Source organism: Eschscholzia californica, unplaced genomic scaffold (assembly GCF_041429995.1).
Source record: "Eschscholzia californica isolate CP2 unplaced genomic scaffold, dmEscCali1.0.p SCAF_1, whole genome shotgun sequence".
NCBI lineage: Eukaryota > Viridiplantae > Streptophyta > Magnoliopsida > Ranunculales > Papaveraceae > Eschscholzia > Eschscholzia californica.
In genome coordinates, this window is record NW_028238198.1 from 5,904,348 (window position 1) to 5,917,547 (window position 13,200).

Genomic DNA, 13,200 nt, shown 5'->3' on the forward strand with positions numbered 1-13,200 from the left:
AACATTACGATTTACGGCACAATTTGAAGAACAATGTGGGTTTCGGTTGTATGTTTTGTCGAGAGAAAATTGAGAGAGGAAGGAGAGATAATGGTGAAGGTAGTGGACATTGGAGAAAAATCCAATGGCAACACTCTTGTCGTGGCCCATTTGCATCTTTTTTCCATTCTTTGCTTTTGTTAAAAAAATATGTTTGTGTGTGTGCTTGTAAAATTCTTAATCGGGCTTGTGCAAGTTGTGCCATTCAAAGCGAAGTGCCGAAAAAGAGGTGGGGGAACCATGGCGCCAACAGTGCAACTAAAACGAGCCCTAAAACAAAGAACTTCGAAACCCTAGAAAAAAAGAACTTCTCTCTACTCCTCATAGTATCCATCGTCTCTACTCCGTCTTCTCCATTCATCAGGTTCATTCTTCACTACCATCTCTATTCACTCTCAGGTTTTAAAACGACCGATTTTGATTTGCTTCAACTGATTAAGAAAGTTAATACCATTTTCGTACTTATTAGTGTTTAATCTTAATAATCATATTGAAAGATTGAATTTTTTTTCCATCAAAATTATCTCACTTGTTCAGAAACTGGAGTGGGGCGGCTAGTATTTACTGTTAATTTTATTCCTTTTTGCCATCTTGATTATGTCTTTTTTGATATATATTTGATTCATCCCCCCTGTTTTTTTTAATCTGTAGCAATTGATAATGTTGAAAATCAGAACCCCTAAAAATGCTAGAGCTAAAAGAGAAGTCGAAAAGCGTGCACCAAAACTTGTAAGTGGATCCCAAGATTTCATTTTTGTTGAAGAAGTTTCATTTTCTTATAATGGGTATTTGTTATAATAGTCATTTAACCTTTATGAATTATGATATAGGTTGAGAATGGGAAGAAAACCCTAATCCTTCAAGGTACAAAGACCAGCAATGTTTTGAATGTTATTTTGACTGATATTTATCACCTTAAAAGAGGTAGTGCTATTAGATATACACGGAAGAATGATAACATTAGACCTTTTGAAAGTGGGGGCGAAACATCTCTAGAGTTCTTCTCTCTCAAAACTGATTGCAGTCTTTTTGTGGTAAGCAATTATATAAATTTCTCAGAGTTGTTTTTTTGGTATATGTTACTAAAGTCTCTTGTTATATCTTTATTAGTATGCCAAGTTCCGTTGTAGGGTTATAGTATCAGAAAGAAGGCGTTTGTTGATCTAATTGTTTTTTGGAATGTTTTCTTACATGGTTACTTGATTAGGGTTTACTTGCTTTGTTTTAGCAGTCAAAGGAATGACCTTTTTTTACCTTGTAAAACTGTTGTATGAATATGTCGTTGATGTCCTTTTTTTCCCCAGTATGGTTCTCACTCGAAGAAGCGACCCAACAATCTAGTAATTGGAAGGACTTATGATCACCACATCTACGATCTTGTTGAGGTTGGAGTCGAAAACTTCAAATCAATGGAGTCATTCTCTTTTGACAAGAAATTGGCCCCTCGAATTGGGTCCAAGCCTCTCTTCGCTTTCATTGGAGAGGGTTTTGAGAGTGTAGAAGAATTGAAACATTTGAAGGAAGTGTTGCTAGATTTATTTCGGGGAGAGGTAACATTTGAACTTCGTAGCATTTTTCCCTTCTCTTACATAATCATGAAAGATATAAAGCATTAAAGATCATAAATCTAATCATGTAGGTTGTGGAGAATTTAAATCTTGCTGGTGTAGACAGAGTGTATGTATGCACGGCTTTATCCTCGAAAACCGTTTTGTTTACTCATTGCGCTCTTCGACTTAAAAGATCTGGTACAGTTGTCCCAAGGATGGAATTGGTCGAAGTTGGTCCCTCCATGGACTTGGTGGTTCGTCGCCATCGCCTTCCTAATGAGGGTTTAAGGAAAGAAGCCATGAAAACAAGAACCGAACGTCCTAAAAAGAAGGTTGACCATCTAACAACTCGAAAATATCTTTTTCTTTATTCTATTTTGGTTGGATAATTTGCATGCTTAAAAGCTTCTGCCATTTGATTTTCAGGAGAAAAATGTTAGACACGATATCACTGGAGGAAAGATTGGAAAAGTTTACATGCCAGACCAACAGGTAGATGAATATCTTTTTCTTGTTTGTATTGTCCCGAGCTTTTCTTAGTTATCATCAACAGTGTCTTGTGGTTTTAATTTTATTCTTTTGATTGGTTTTAGGTTGGTAATATGGAACTGTTTAACAACGCCAAGGGGCTTAAGAGGGAAAGACGTGAAGGTAAAACCAAAGAGAAAAGTACCGAGGAACCGAAGAAGCAGAAGGTGAATTCTGATTAAAATGTGTGCTTGAATTTTGTTATGCAAATTTTGAGGAGTTGGGTATTTCTTGTAATATAAAGTTTGAAGCTTTCATGAGAGAATATCACATTTTGAGGTCTGAGTTTTCTTTTACGGACCTCTTTTTTTGTTTGCTTAGTAAGGTAGAATATTTTGTGATAGCTGCAGAACTCTCTTTCTCTCTAACAAATGGGCTCTTTCTCTCTGCTAATTTTGCATATGCAATTTCCTGACTTTTTCGATAACCATCTAATCAGGGTTTCAATCCCTCTGCTGTAGTTTTCCAAGGAACTAGGAAAATTCTTTTGACATCCAAAATATTACCCACCCCTCAGAAACAACACACTACTAGTATATCATCTCAACTTGTTATTTACTTCACTTTCTAAGTCTACAATTCGGCCTATACCTTCTGATCCCACAGCTGCACCTAGTTTAGCTATGAATACCGCAACTTGTGTAAATATACTGTCATATGATGGAATGAAGATGCCATTTCGGTCTTTAGTTTATACCTTAGCATTTTCAGTTTTGTTCCTCAATTAGAGTATTTGTGAGGGGGAATGTGGTAATATGACATGCTCTGAGAGGCATGTGGAGCCCGACTATTGGTGCACGAGCTCAAACCTAGTAAGTGTCAAAGTCTTTTAGGTTGGCTCATGAAGTCTACACCATAACGAAAACCTTGTACCTCTCGAGCTTAGGCCTTGGTGTCATAGGGAGACAATTTTGATCACCTTTGTGGCTTAAATCGTCATTGGCGTCGTCTACATTTGTGAGTTAAAAAGTAGTATGTATTTCATGGAAAAATCTTCTCGGTTATCGATTCTAATTTACTCACTGGACTTGAAGTCATAATTTCTACAACAATATATCTCTAAAGTTCACCCAGTAAAACTATGGTCTTGTTATAAAACAACCGGACATCGGTGGGTGTCCTGAGGCCCTGAAAATGCTAAAGAGGACCTTATCGTTCAGCGTAATTCTATAACATGATATTAACGCGATAGTCATTGTTATGATTGGGTGATAATGCATTGTAAAACTACCAAGTATGGTGCCTCTCATAAACTCTTTTCTTGTGATACATTCTAAAGGTGTGAAGCCCTAAAATGCAAGAGGAGACAAAATGGCTAGCAGGCTGGCATGCAGAATCCTATAAAAATCTGCTTATAATTCCCACTTCCTCTGAGGAAAAAGCAGAATAAAATCAATGAAGAACTGGACTGGGCCACTAGAGCGATTAATAGCCCACATGAAGCTCAGCAGTAGTAGGGCTACTCCGGCCCAACTGTTTCATTGCCCTAACCCAAAGTTCATATCTTTCTCACTGTAATTATCACTCTCTATCTTCTCGTTCATCTTCGGGCCCTTCATCTTCTTTCTTCAACCTCCATCTATCTATCTATCTATGCCCACGTAACTCTCTTTCTTTCTCTCTCTAGTCTTGAGAGTAAATTCTTCATTTCATTTGGAAGTCATGAAGATAACAGCTTCAAGAAGGTTACTTTTCGGTACTACTCTCTTCCGTATTCACCGATACCCCTCTTCTTCTTCAAACCCTCTCTCTTCTTCTTCTTCTTCTTCTTCTCTCTCTAGTCTCTTACCTTCTTCTCTTTCTCTCTCGTCATCTTTAACAAAACCTTCTCTTTTTCCTATTTCCCATCTATTTAAATCTTATTCTACTACTTCAGTTGCCTCCATTGATAACCTTCCCGAAACTAGTACTGAATCAGTTGGGGTTCTTGGTTCTCATCCATGGCCTGAATGGAATACCTTTATTGACCGCTTGAAAAGTAAAGGCTACTTTGAAGAATCTTCTTCTCCGGCTGATGATGATGATGGTGATGGTGTCGCTGATTCTACTGCCGGAAACCCTCGAGCTGACTTGAATCAAGTGAAGAATGCTTGTCTAAATTTTGCCAGAGAACGATTCGATATCTGCAAGTAAGCTCTTTTATACTTGTTTCTTTATCAATGAATTCATATTTTATATGGGTAATGATTTATAGCTGTAAATAAGAATACAGAAGACATTTTTATTTAAGTTAAAGATTATAACCTAGTTGTAATTGTTGATGATGAACTATGAAATTGATTGCCATACATGGTGATGTTCTAAGTTTGTAATACTTTAATTGCTTTTTTTGTTGCAGATCATTATCTAGAGAAGATATTCAAACTGTTGTTAAGTATGGGTGTCCAACTTTAAATCGAAAAGCTGTTAATTCATCCAAAAGATTGAGGGCATTTGTTAGACTTGATGAAGGCGATGTAAGTGAAGTTATTTCCTTTCGTTCTTTTTCTTTTTGTTATGACGGGTAATTGTTGTAGTCGTGACTATTGTTAATCATAACTAGTAAGAGACGTTGAAATAAATGAGTCTTTAACTTAGTAGTGAAATCGTATTTCTTTAACTGACTAAAATCACATTTGCAGGTATGTAGTTGCTGCACTTTACGAGGTTCTTGTGATAGAGCATATATGATACTGAAGGAATCTGAAGCAGCTGCTCGTACTGTCGATATTGTGCGTATGTTGTTGATTTACGCATTAGATCCAAATGTTCAAGATGGAAGGGAAACAAATGTTCGCGAAAATGTTGAAGCATCTGCTCGGAAACTGCTTTCTGAATTGATTGCACTTAGTGAAACAGCCGTTGATCCTGCACTACCAACGCCTGCTGTTAAATCTGCAAAAAAACCTGAGAGGATAGTGGATCATGGAAGGGCTCAAAATATTGAGATGAAGCGTGGGGATTGGATTTGTTCCAAGTAAGTAATGTTTGCACTGTGGACATCAACTTAGCAGATCTCCAAGATTCTGCTCCAGTTGTCTTTTCTTAGTTAATAGACTATACTCAAATCGGATTTCTTTGTTAGATAAGATGCCTTAAATGAGTTAAATTCGCATTAAGGCCTATATTAGGCTAATTTTTGCGTAATTCTTGTAGGGTCCTCTTTAATTTGTTCATGCAATGGATAGCTAGAGCCTAGATGCATTCTGAAATGAAACAAAAGATGATTAACAATTGTGGGAAGACTAGTTTGTAGATCACGATACCAATCCTGTGTTGTCAAGGGGACCCCTTCGACACATGTCTTGATAGAAGTCTCTATTTTATATTTGGCCACCATGTCTTTCTGATGTAGCACATCTATGGGTGGCGATAATATGCTGTTAATTGTTTGGTCATTTAAAGCGTATTTTATATATACTAGCATATCATTTATCTGTTGATATAATTGATTACTTTAAACATATAAATATATATTTCAAATAGCCGTTTCACATTATATCACCACATTTTATCTTATCTGTATGGTGAAGTTGTCCCACCTTCCCCATCAAAGCCCTCCCTGCACCTATTATTCATAGTTTCCTCTGCTCGCTTTTCGACCGTAACAACCTTGATGTGGCAGGCTATAGGATGAACATCTTGCTCTAGAATATTATTAAGGCAGCTGGGGTCTGGGTTTGCCATAGTCCTTTTAGCTTTTAAGCATACCTCAATTTCTCTTTTTCAATCTATTACTGAGCATGCCTCATACTTCTTCGTGCTGTAATACTGATTGTTATTGCTTTTAAAGACTTGGTATGACAAAAACTTGTATATTTGGAGACTAACTGGTGTTCCCCTGTGCATGTGATGAAGATGCAATTTCATGAACTTCGCCAGAAACGTAAGATGCCTTGAGTGCAAAGAAGATGGACCTAAGCGAGTTAGTGTTGATGAAGTTGAAATGAAGAAAGGAGATTGGACATGTCCAAAGTAAGTCTAACCTAAATCCCTCTGATGTAATGTTATATGCCCATGATGTGGCAGCTTATATGCATCTGGCATCTCAGCTTAACATTGTTAGTTATGTCCATATGTTTTTTAGCTCTACTTTCTCTTTTTAGAATTCTTTCTCAAGTAGATGATACCTTCTGGATATTTCCTACGATCCTATCTTCATTTTTTGTGCTTATGAATGGAGACTCCCTAATTTTTCTTGCAGGTGTAGTTTCATGAATTTCTCTCGAAACAAAAGCTGCCTGCGTTGCGTAGGGCCCAGACCCAAGAGAGATCTTCAACCAGGAGAGTGGGAATGCCCCTCGTAAGTCTCTCTTTGCTTTCGCATTTCTTCGCCGAGTCAATTTTCTTGCCATAAAAAAGGAACAGTAGGGCTTGCTAGGAATTTTAATTCCTTTTTGTGTTTGGCAACTAAAAATCCAAAGAATCTGTACTTCTTTGGAGTTACTTTCCTTCTTTTGTATTGGTTCTACAACCCAGCACCAGCCCATCCCCTAAGATTTGGCTTGATTTTGGTTTATCGCATACCAAATAGACCAAGGAAAATCTTAAAGATCCATGAAGGGATTCATGATTCCTTTAACCAAACATATACAGTTTGTTAACTATTTAATCATCAATAACCTAATTCATTTAAACCCATAAAAACATAGATTCTCGAGACACATAATGTTGACATGGATTTGTGGTTTTTCTATAGGTGTGACTTTGTGAACTTCAGGAAGAACACGGTATGTCTGAAGTGCAACTGTGACCGTCCCAAGGATAAGGAGGAATCGCCTTATGAAGAACAACTATGGAAAAGTCCTCGTTAAGTTTAATTTAGGCATTGCTTAATAGGGAAGGTTTTTCACTTAAATTTGTAGTCCAGCTTCTAGAGCTGAGTAATTTTGATCTTGTATGTGAGATTTGTTATACCTATTGAAGACACTTCTATTGCTGAGTTAAAAAAGAAAGCGTGTTTGCTCTCATAAATTCTCTTTCAATAAAAAGAAACAAATGATGACTGTTGGGGGTTGCATTCAGGATAAAGGAAAGGTCTGTAGTTGTAGGGGTTGGTTTGCTTTCTTTCTCATCGTAGGAAGCGACTTGACTGAATACCGATTTCATATCTATTAAGTCTCAGTGGTCATGAGTTAAGTCTCAGTGGTATGGGCTTTTTGGTTCACTGGTTCCACTGGGTGGAAGTGACTTATGCCCCAGTGTTATCTTGTGTAGCCATCAACACTAAATCAAGTAGTCTCCTTCTCATATGACAGGTCAAAGTGTCTAGGTTTTGACAGTTAATTTGCTTATTCAACTCATGTTGCATCTTCCAACTGTATCTCAATGATGTCATGACGTTCAATGACGTACGAATGACAGTTAATTTGCTTATTCACTACAACTTTTCTATGTCCTTGTGGATTGTGGTCGGCCTTTTTATGCTCCGAGTTTGCAGTAAAAATAACAATAAACTACATAAAATTAGCTCATTCTAACTTCTTATAGTAAGACCACCATTTTAATCGTCAAATGAAGTTAAACATAAAAATAACGATTTATAAAGTATACCTTTGTATATTCGAGTAACCATTAGATAAACCCCAAAGCTGAAAAGAGTGGCTATAAGAAATCAGGGTTGGCCTCCATACCATCCTATTAATATACCAAAATGCTACTTCCCCATAATTTTTTTTGATGAAATACTTCCCCATAAAATTTACAACTTTGAAAATCACTCAGACTGCGCACCTAGGCTAGGTTAGACAAAAATGATCACGTGAACTTCTTTGGACCCCATACCTGGACCGTTGATTATGAATGTTACCAAATTGTTGTCCAAAATTTTTTTTGTGATGAAAGTTAGCATATTTTAGTAATGTATGGCAAGCTACAATTTTTTTTTTGTTGAAGACGCAAGCTACAATTTGAACCACCCAAAAGAAATTCTAATCTAACCTCTTTTTTGGCCGCTTGGGCCACTTCATGGAAGTAGGGGTGGGAATGTTGCCCACGAGCCCGAAACCGTCCCATGGGTATCCGAGCCCATGACTGACCACGGGCACCCGCTACTCGTTGCAGGTAGATTCCGTCCGGCTCAATGAAATTTGGTGGGCGGGCACGAGTTAAAACCCTTGCCCGACCTCCCGCCCACACCCGAGTTCGATAGGACAAGCCCGATGAATGCCCACAGATAGTCGCCCGTTTGTGGTCCATTAGGAAACTTAAAAGAAGAAATCTACTTCAAATCTTCAATAAGACGGGGAGAACGTATGTCATTAGATGAGGGATCTTTAAGAGCTATTACTAAGACCAAATACAAGCACATATATATATAGCTAAATATATCAGTATTTGATCAATAATTTTGGGTTTTTAGTCCAAAAATCTACCCCTAAACACACATTTAGTCCACCCTAGTATTAATATAGGATTTTAAGCCAAAATAATAATTATAATGGATATTTAGTCCAACTTAGTTAAAGTATGTTTATATGTCAAGGTTACAGTGTTTTTCTGTTTATCGATTCTTGTTTTGTTTCATAAATTACCTGTTATTTATTGTTAAAGTTTCATACTTTATTTCATTTTTCTTTATATGTGTCATACATAACACATTATGTAACAACAATGTTTCTTCAAAACGGAAAAGGACTAAAAACCTATTTTTTGAGAAGATTGGACCTTAAACCCTTTTTGAACTTTATTTTGGACCTAAACCCCATGGATTTATATAACATTAACAATCTACTGAAATATGAAAGAAGAAAGGAATTGATTCCCTAAACAAACAAATAAAAAAATGATTCGGACTTGGATGCAAAACTATGCCCGTACTCAAACCGCCCGTTGCTCGACAACCCGACTCTTTTAACGGGTGTGGGCGGGCTTTGGGCAGAGGAAAATCCCGAAGTATTTGTACCTGTGGGCACCCATATCCGCCCAATTCCCACCCCTTCATGGATGAGAGCATTATAAAGTGGAGGCAATTTTCAACAAAAAAAAAAAAAAAAAAAAGTGGAGGCAATTTCAGTGAACAAGAGGAATATAGAGGTCTCCTCCAGCAGGAGAGAAAAATTGGGGTTTCTGACGCAAAAGAGTTTTGAGGTTATTTTTGTACTTCTTATATAAAACGAGGGTAATTGCGTAATACTAAGAATTAGGGCTACAGTTGTTATGTATTTTCTTCCCCTCCTCTCAAAATCTCCCTCCAAGTCCAACCATTGATAGCTTGAAATTAGAAATTTCGCAGAGAAATCAAAATCTCCCTCCAACCATTGGTGAATTATATAAAACCCACATTGACATTGATCTTTGATTGCGAGTTAAAGCTCAAGGTGATCAACAATTACATTTATTTGTTCATTTCAGTTTTCAGATTCGCTTGCATTTTATTCTTTTACCTGAAAAATTTGTTTGTTTTCTCTGTGCTTAGTAGTTAAGAACTTCAGTTAGAAACTTCTACCCAAGCTTCAAAATTTAAGTTTTGATTCAAGATTTTAAAATATGTTGTTCAAATTGTTCTTCTGCCCCTAAAATTTTGTTGCAAAATTAGGGTTCGGGTTGCTAGAATCAAGTGTATGAATTCTGTATGCAGCTGGAGTTAACTAACATTTTGCTATTTAGGGCTCTCTGGTCTTGGCTGGTTATGTGGGTGATTCTCGCGAACCTTAGCTGTTTATTTAACTTTTAGTTTTTTCCAACCAAATAACCCTAGTTCTAATAGTGATATATGAAAAATGGTCGATACATTTTAATCAAAACGAATAACAAAGGAAAAAGTTCAAACTTTTCTTGTTTTGAAGCAACTTAATAGTTGTTTAATTGGTAGGTTGAATTAGGTATAAATTTAAGGGTTGGGTTGGTGGATTTTTTTCGAGGTTTATTTGTCATTGTTGCATTTAGTAGTTAATTTTGTGTCGGAAAAGGAAGCTAAACTCTCGATAAGAGGCTAGAAGCTCTTTGTCTGATATTTGCAACTAGTATTAGGAATCAGCTTCGAGTTGTTAGATGATACTTATTGAGTTACTAACTCTTTGGCGGCTCTTAAAAATACGTAGGTGTTGGCTTTTGAGCTTTTCCATCGACGTTGATTTCAAATGTACTAAAATAACTTAATCTTGTATTAATGGTTGATGTCCTTGTTAGAACCAAAGAACTTCACTAGCCACTGTTTAGATTTTGTGAAGAAAATGTCGAACAATTCTCTATTTCTTTGGCATAAATAACCAGGACTTAACTAGGACACTGTCAACTCAATATTAGCCCTTTTAGAAACTTTTTTGGCTGTATTTTACTTCTGTGTTTTCTAATGATTTTGAATTATCTAACCATTAATGTGGAAAAAATTTCTTACTGGCAATGATGAAAAAAAGGCCGGTCTTACAGCTGCTTTGGTTCCAACCGATTGGTAGTAGAACGATGTGAATAACCATAAGGTGTTTTCTGAGCCAGATAAAATAATTCTTCAGAAGATAGTTAGCTCTGGTCTAACACACACGCACACGCACACGCACACGCACACGCACACGCACACGCACACGCGCACGCGCACGCGCACGCGCACGCACACGCACACGCACACGCACACGCACACGCACACGCACACGCACACGCACATATATATATGTTCTCCTGTGTACTCTCTTCTTCATTGGCTTCTTCTTGCAGTGTACTAAGTCAAGAACATATGCATACATCGTACCACCATCATCACTGAATGAGAACAACTTTGGTTGGAATGAAACGACAAAATCAGTGCAAAGGGTAAACGGAAAATCCCTATATTGATGATACCAACCAGACACCACAATGCAAAAGAAACTTCAAATCTTCAATATGGAGTGAATTCAATTTGATTATAAATGAAGGGCAAGAAAAGGCCAAATGTAGACATAGTGGGATTGAATATAGTTATGATAGTAGAAAAGGTGGGACATATAATCTACAACTTCATGTCTGACATTAGGACTAATGATGTTAGCGTTCTACTATTATCCCATAAGAGTAAGTTAACAATGACCCGATGGACAGGTTGAAGTGCAAGAATTCAAGATTCAAGATTCAAGATTCAAGATCCAAGTCATAGAAAAAGAACTCAAAATCTACAGTATGGAATGAATTTGATTTGATTAGTCAAAATGGTGGTGAGGAGGAGAGAAAGGGAAGTGTAAACATTGCGGTATCGAGTATATTTATGATACCAAAAGAAGTGGGGCATCAACTCTACACCGTCATTTTCAGAAGCTTGGGACTCCTGGTAATTGCCAATTAGTACGTTCATGTTCAAATATGAGTCAAAATTTTGTATCACCTCGGACGATGCCCTAGCGAGTGGTACATGTGGCAAGCAATGAAGGATGAACTTTCTTATTAAGGTTCTCTTTAGTCTTTATAATGGTGGTGCATATTTCATATTCATTTCTGTGACATATCTTGAATCATACCGTGAAAGAAGGGTTAAAAACGGTTAATGTAGCAGTGGAGAAAATACGGAAGTCGGTCAAGTATCTTAAAAGTTTGGAATTAAGAAAAGAGAATTTCTTATAGATATTCGTACAAGATATAATACCACTTTTGTCATGCTTGATAATTGTATTCTGTATCAAAAAGGCCTTCAGACATCTCAAGTTGATCGTTGAAGGCTATTAAGAACGCCCTACTTCAGAAGAGCCAGAACAGATTTTGATTTGGAATTTCTAAATCATTATCTAAGTTACAAATTCATTCTCTAAAAGCAATTATCTCATAGCTAATACATGCTTATACAAGGTTTTTTACGGACGATTCAGATGATTTTGAAGAAGGAAAGTAGCACTAGACATGACTATGTTAGACTCATGGCTGAGAGAATGCAACTGAAGTTTGGGAAGTACTCCTCTGGTTTCAGTTTGATACTGGCTATTGCTGTCGTTTAGATCCATGAAAAAACATTCATCTGTGGAATTTTGTTACCAAATGTTGTATCCTGAGACATCTAGTCTAGAAGTTAAGAATGTCGAAACAGGATCAATTTACTCTATCAAAAACAGCCATTGCCCAAGTTTAAAGAGATCGGATCATTGGGCGAAGCCAATAATACGACATTTGGTGAAGATGAGATGGAAAAGGATTTACAAGTTTTTTGTACGAAATTTTAACATGTTTATGATGTAACCTAAATCTCTCGTGGATGGCACGTAATATTTTGACGATTCCTGTATCAGCTATTGCGGTAGAGTAGGCATTTGCTGTTGAAGTTAGAATTCTCTATTGGTATCTAATGTAATACATTTAATAGTTTGCAGGTCCATTATATCACTGTTTGTTTTATTATATACCGAACACTAAAGATAGAAACACAATCTCGTGCAGCTCTTTTTCTTTGCTTTTCTACTTTCTTACTTTTAACGTGCAAAAGTTGCGTGCTTTCTTGGTTTTCAGGATGGGTTTCTTTGTAGTGGTACCTACTGGTGAAACTCTTTGTGTGGATCGACGGATAAGCAGATGAGAAGTAGAGTTTGCTGTATTGTGTTCTTATGAAGTGTAAGTAGTTAATCTTATTATTTGTGTTTTTTCTTAATACTTTTGCCATGACAATATTTTGAACAATGATAGATAATGTATTTAGTTGAACCTAGAAAGTAATAAATGTCATCTCTTTGTAATATTATATACTCTAGATTGTCCGGTACTTGAGTAGTAATCAATTGCTTATCATCCCCCGATCTTAACACTTTCGCCCTTGCCAAATATTAAAGTTTATGAAATAATGTGGTCAAGATGACATCCAATTTGGGAGTTAACTTATAGGATAGAAAAGCATTTCTCCTACTTGAATGTTTAAAAAATTTAAAGAGTTTATTTGAGGGTTCTAATATTTACTTCATTTTCTACCGTTTATAGTTTAGGATTTAGAATTTTATTGTGTTATCTTAAATTGTGGTGCAATAAAACATGAGGGAGACAGGAAAGTCCCTCAATTTTATTATTGTCACATATATATGAGAAGATATTTTCTGCACCAATGGCCTAAATGCATGCTTTCATTTCAACCATCAATTTCTTTTTTCTTCGGATAAATATCCAATTACTTGTATAAATACATATAATACATTGATAATTTATCTATATTGCCATTAAT

At 36.5% G+C, this 13,200-nt stretch overlaps 2 protein-coding genes, 1 long non-coding RNA gene and 1 other non-coding gene across 5 annotated transcripts; all 4 read left to right on the forward strand.

The window, feature by feature from the left end:
* Window positions 1–267: 267 nt before the first annotated feature.
* LOC147563582 (ribosome production factor 2 homolog) lies at window positions 268–2,504 on the forward strand. 2 transcript variants are annotated; one of them, XM_086638871.1, is made up of 7 exons: window positions 268–403; window positions 691–768; window positions 870–1,073; window positions 1,344–1,589; window positions 1,679–1,921; window positions 2,016–2,081; window positions 2,183–2,504. In XM_086638871.1, the coding sequence occupies exons 2-7, from the start codon at window positions 700–702 to the stop codon at window positions 2,297–2,299; spliced, it is 945 nt and encodes a 314-aa protein (XP_086494997.1). In that variant the 5' UTR covers window positions 268–403; window positions 691–699; the 3' UTR covers window positions 2,300–2,504. The 2 variants fall into 2 exon arrangements, with proteins under 2 accessions (XP_086494997.1, XP_086495005.1); XM_086638879.1 differs by having other exon boundaries at window positions 307–438.
* An 892-nt stretch (window positions 2,505–3,396) lies between these two features.
* LOC147563583 (zinc finger (Ran-binding) family protein) lies at window positions 3,397–7,070 on the forward strand. The gene is made up of 6 exons (XM_086638892.1): window positions 3,397–4,246; window positions 4,456–4,573; window positions 4,739–5,073; window positions 5,955–6,071; window positions 6,301–6,399; window positions 6,796–7,070. Exons 1-6 carry the CDS (start codon window positions 3,780–3,782, stop codon window positions 6,908–6,910), a joined length of 1,251 nt encoding a protein of 416 aa, XP_086495018.1. The 5' UTR covers window positions 3,397–3,779; the 3' UTR covers window positions 6,911–7,070.
* A 2,184-nt stretch (window positions 7,071–9,254) lies between these two features.
* On the forward strand, window positions 9,255–12,770 carry LOC147563584 (uncharacterized). Its single transcript, XR_015224841.1, has 2 exons — window positions 9,255–9,415; window positions 10,749–12,770. It is a non-coding gene; the product is annotated as an uncharacterized LOC147563584 (long non-coding RNA).
* On the forward strand, window positions 10,435–10,532 carry LOC147563585 (small nucleolar RNA snoR113). Its single transcript, XR_015231654.1, has one exon. It is a non-coding gene; the product is annotated as a small nucleolar RNA snoR113 (small nucleolar RNA).
* Window positions 12,771–13,200: the final 430 nt, after the last annotated feature.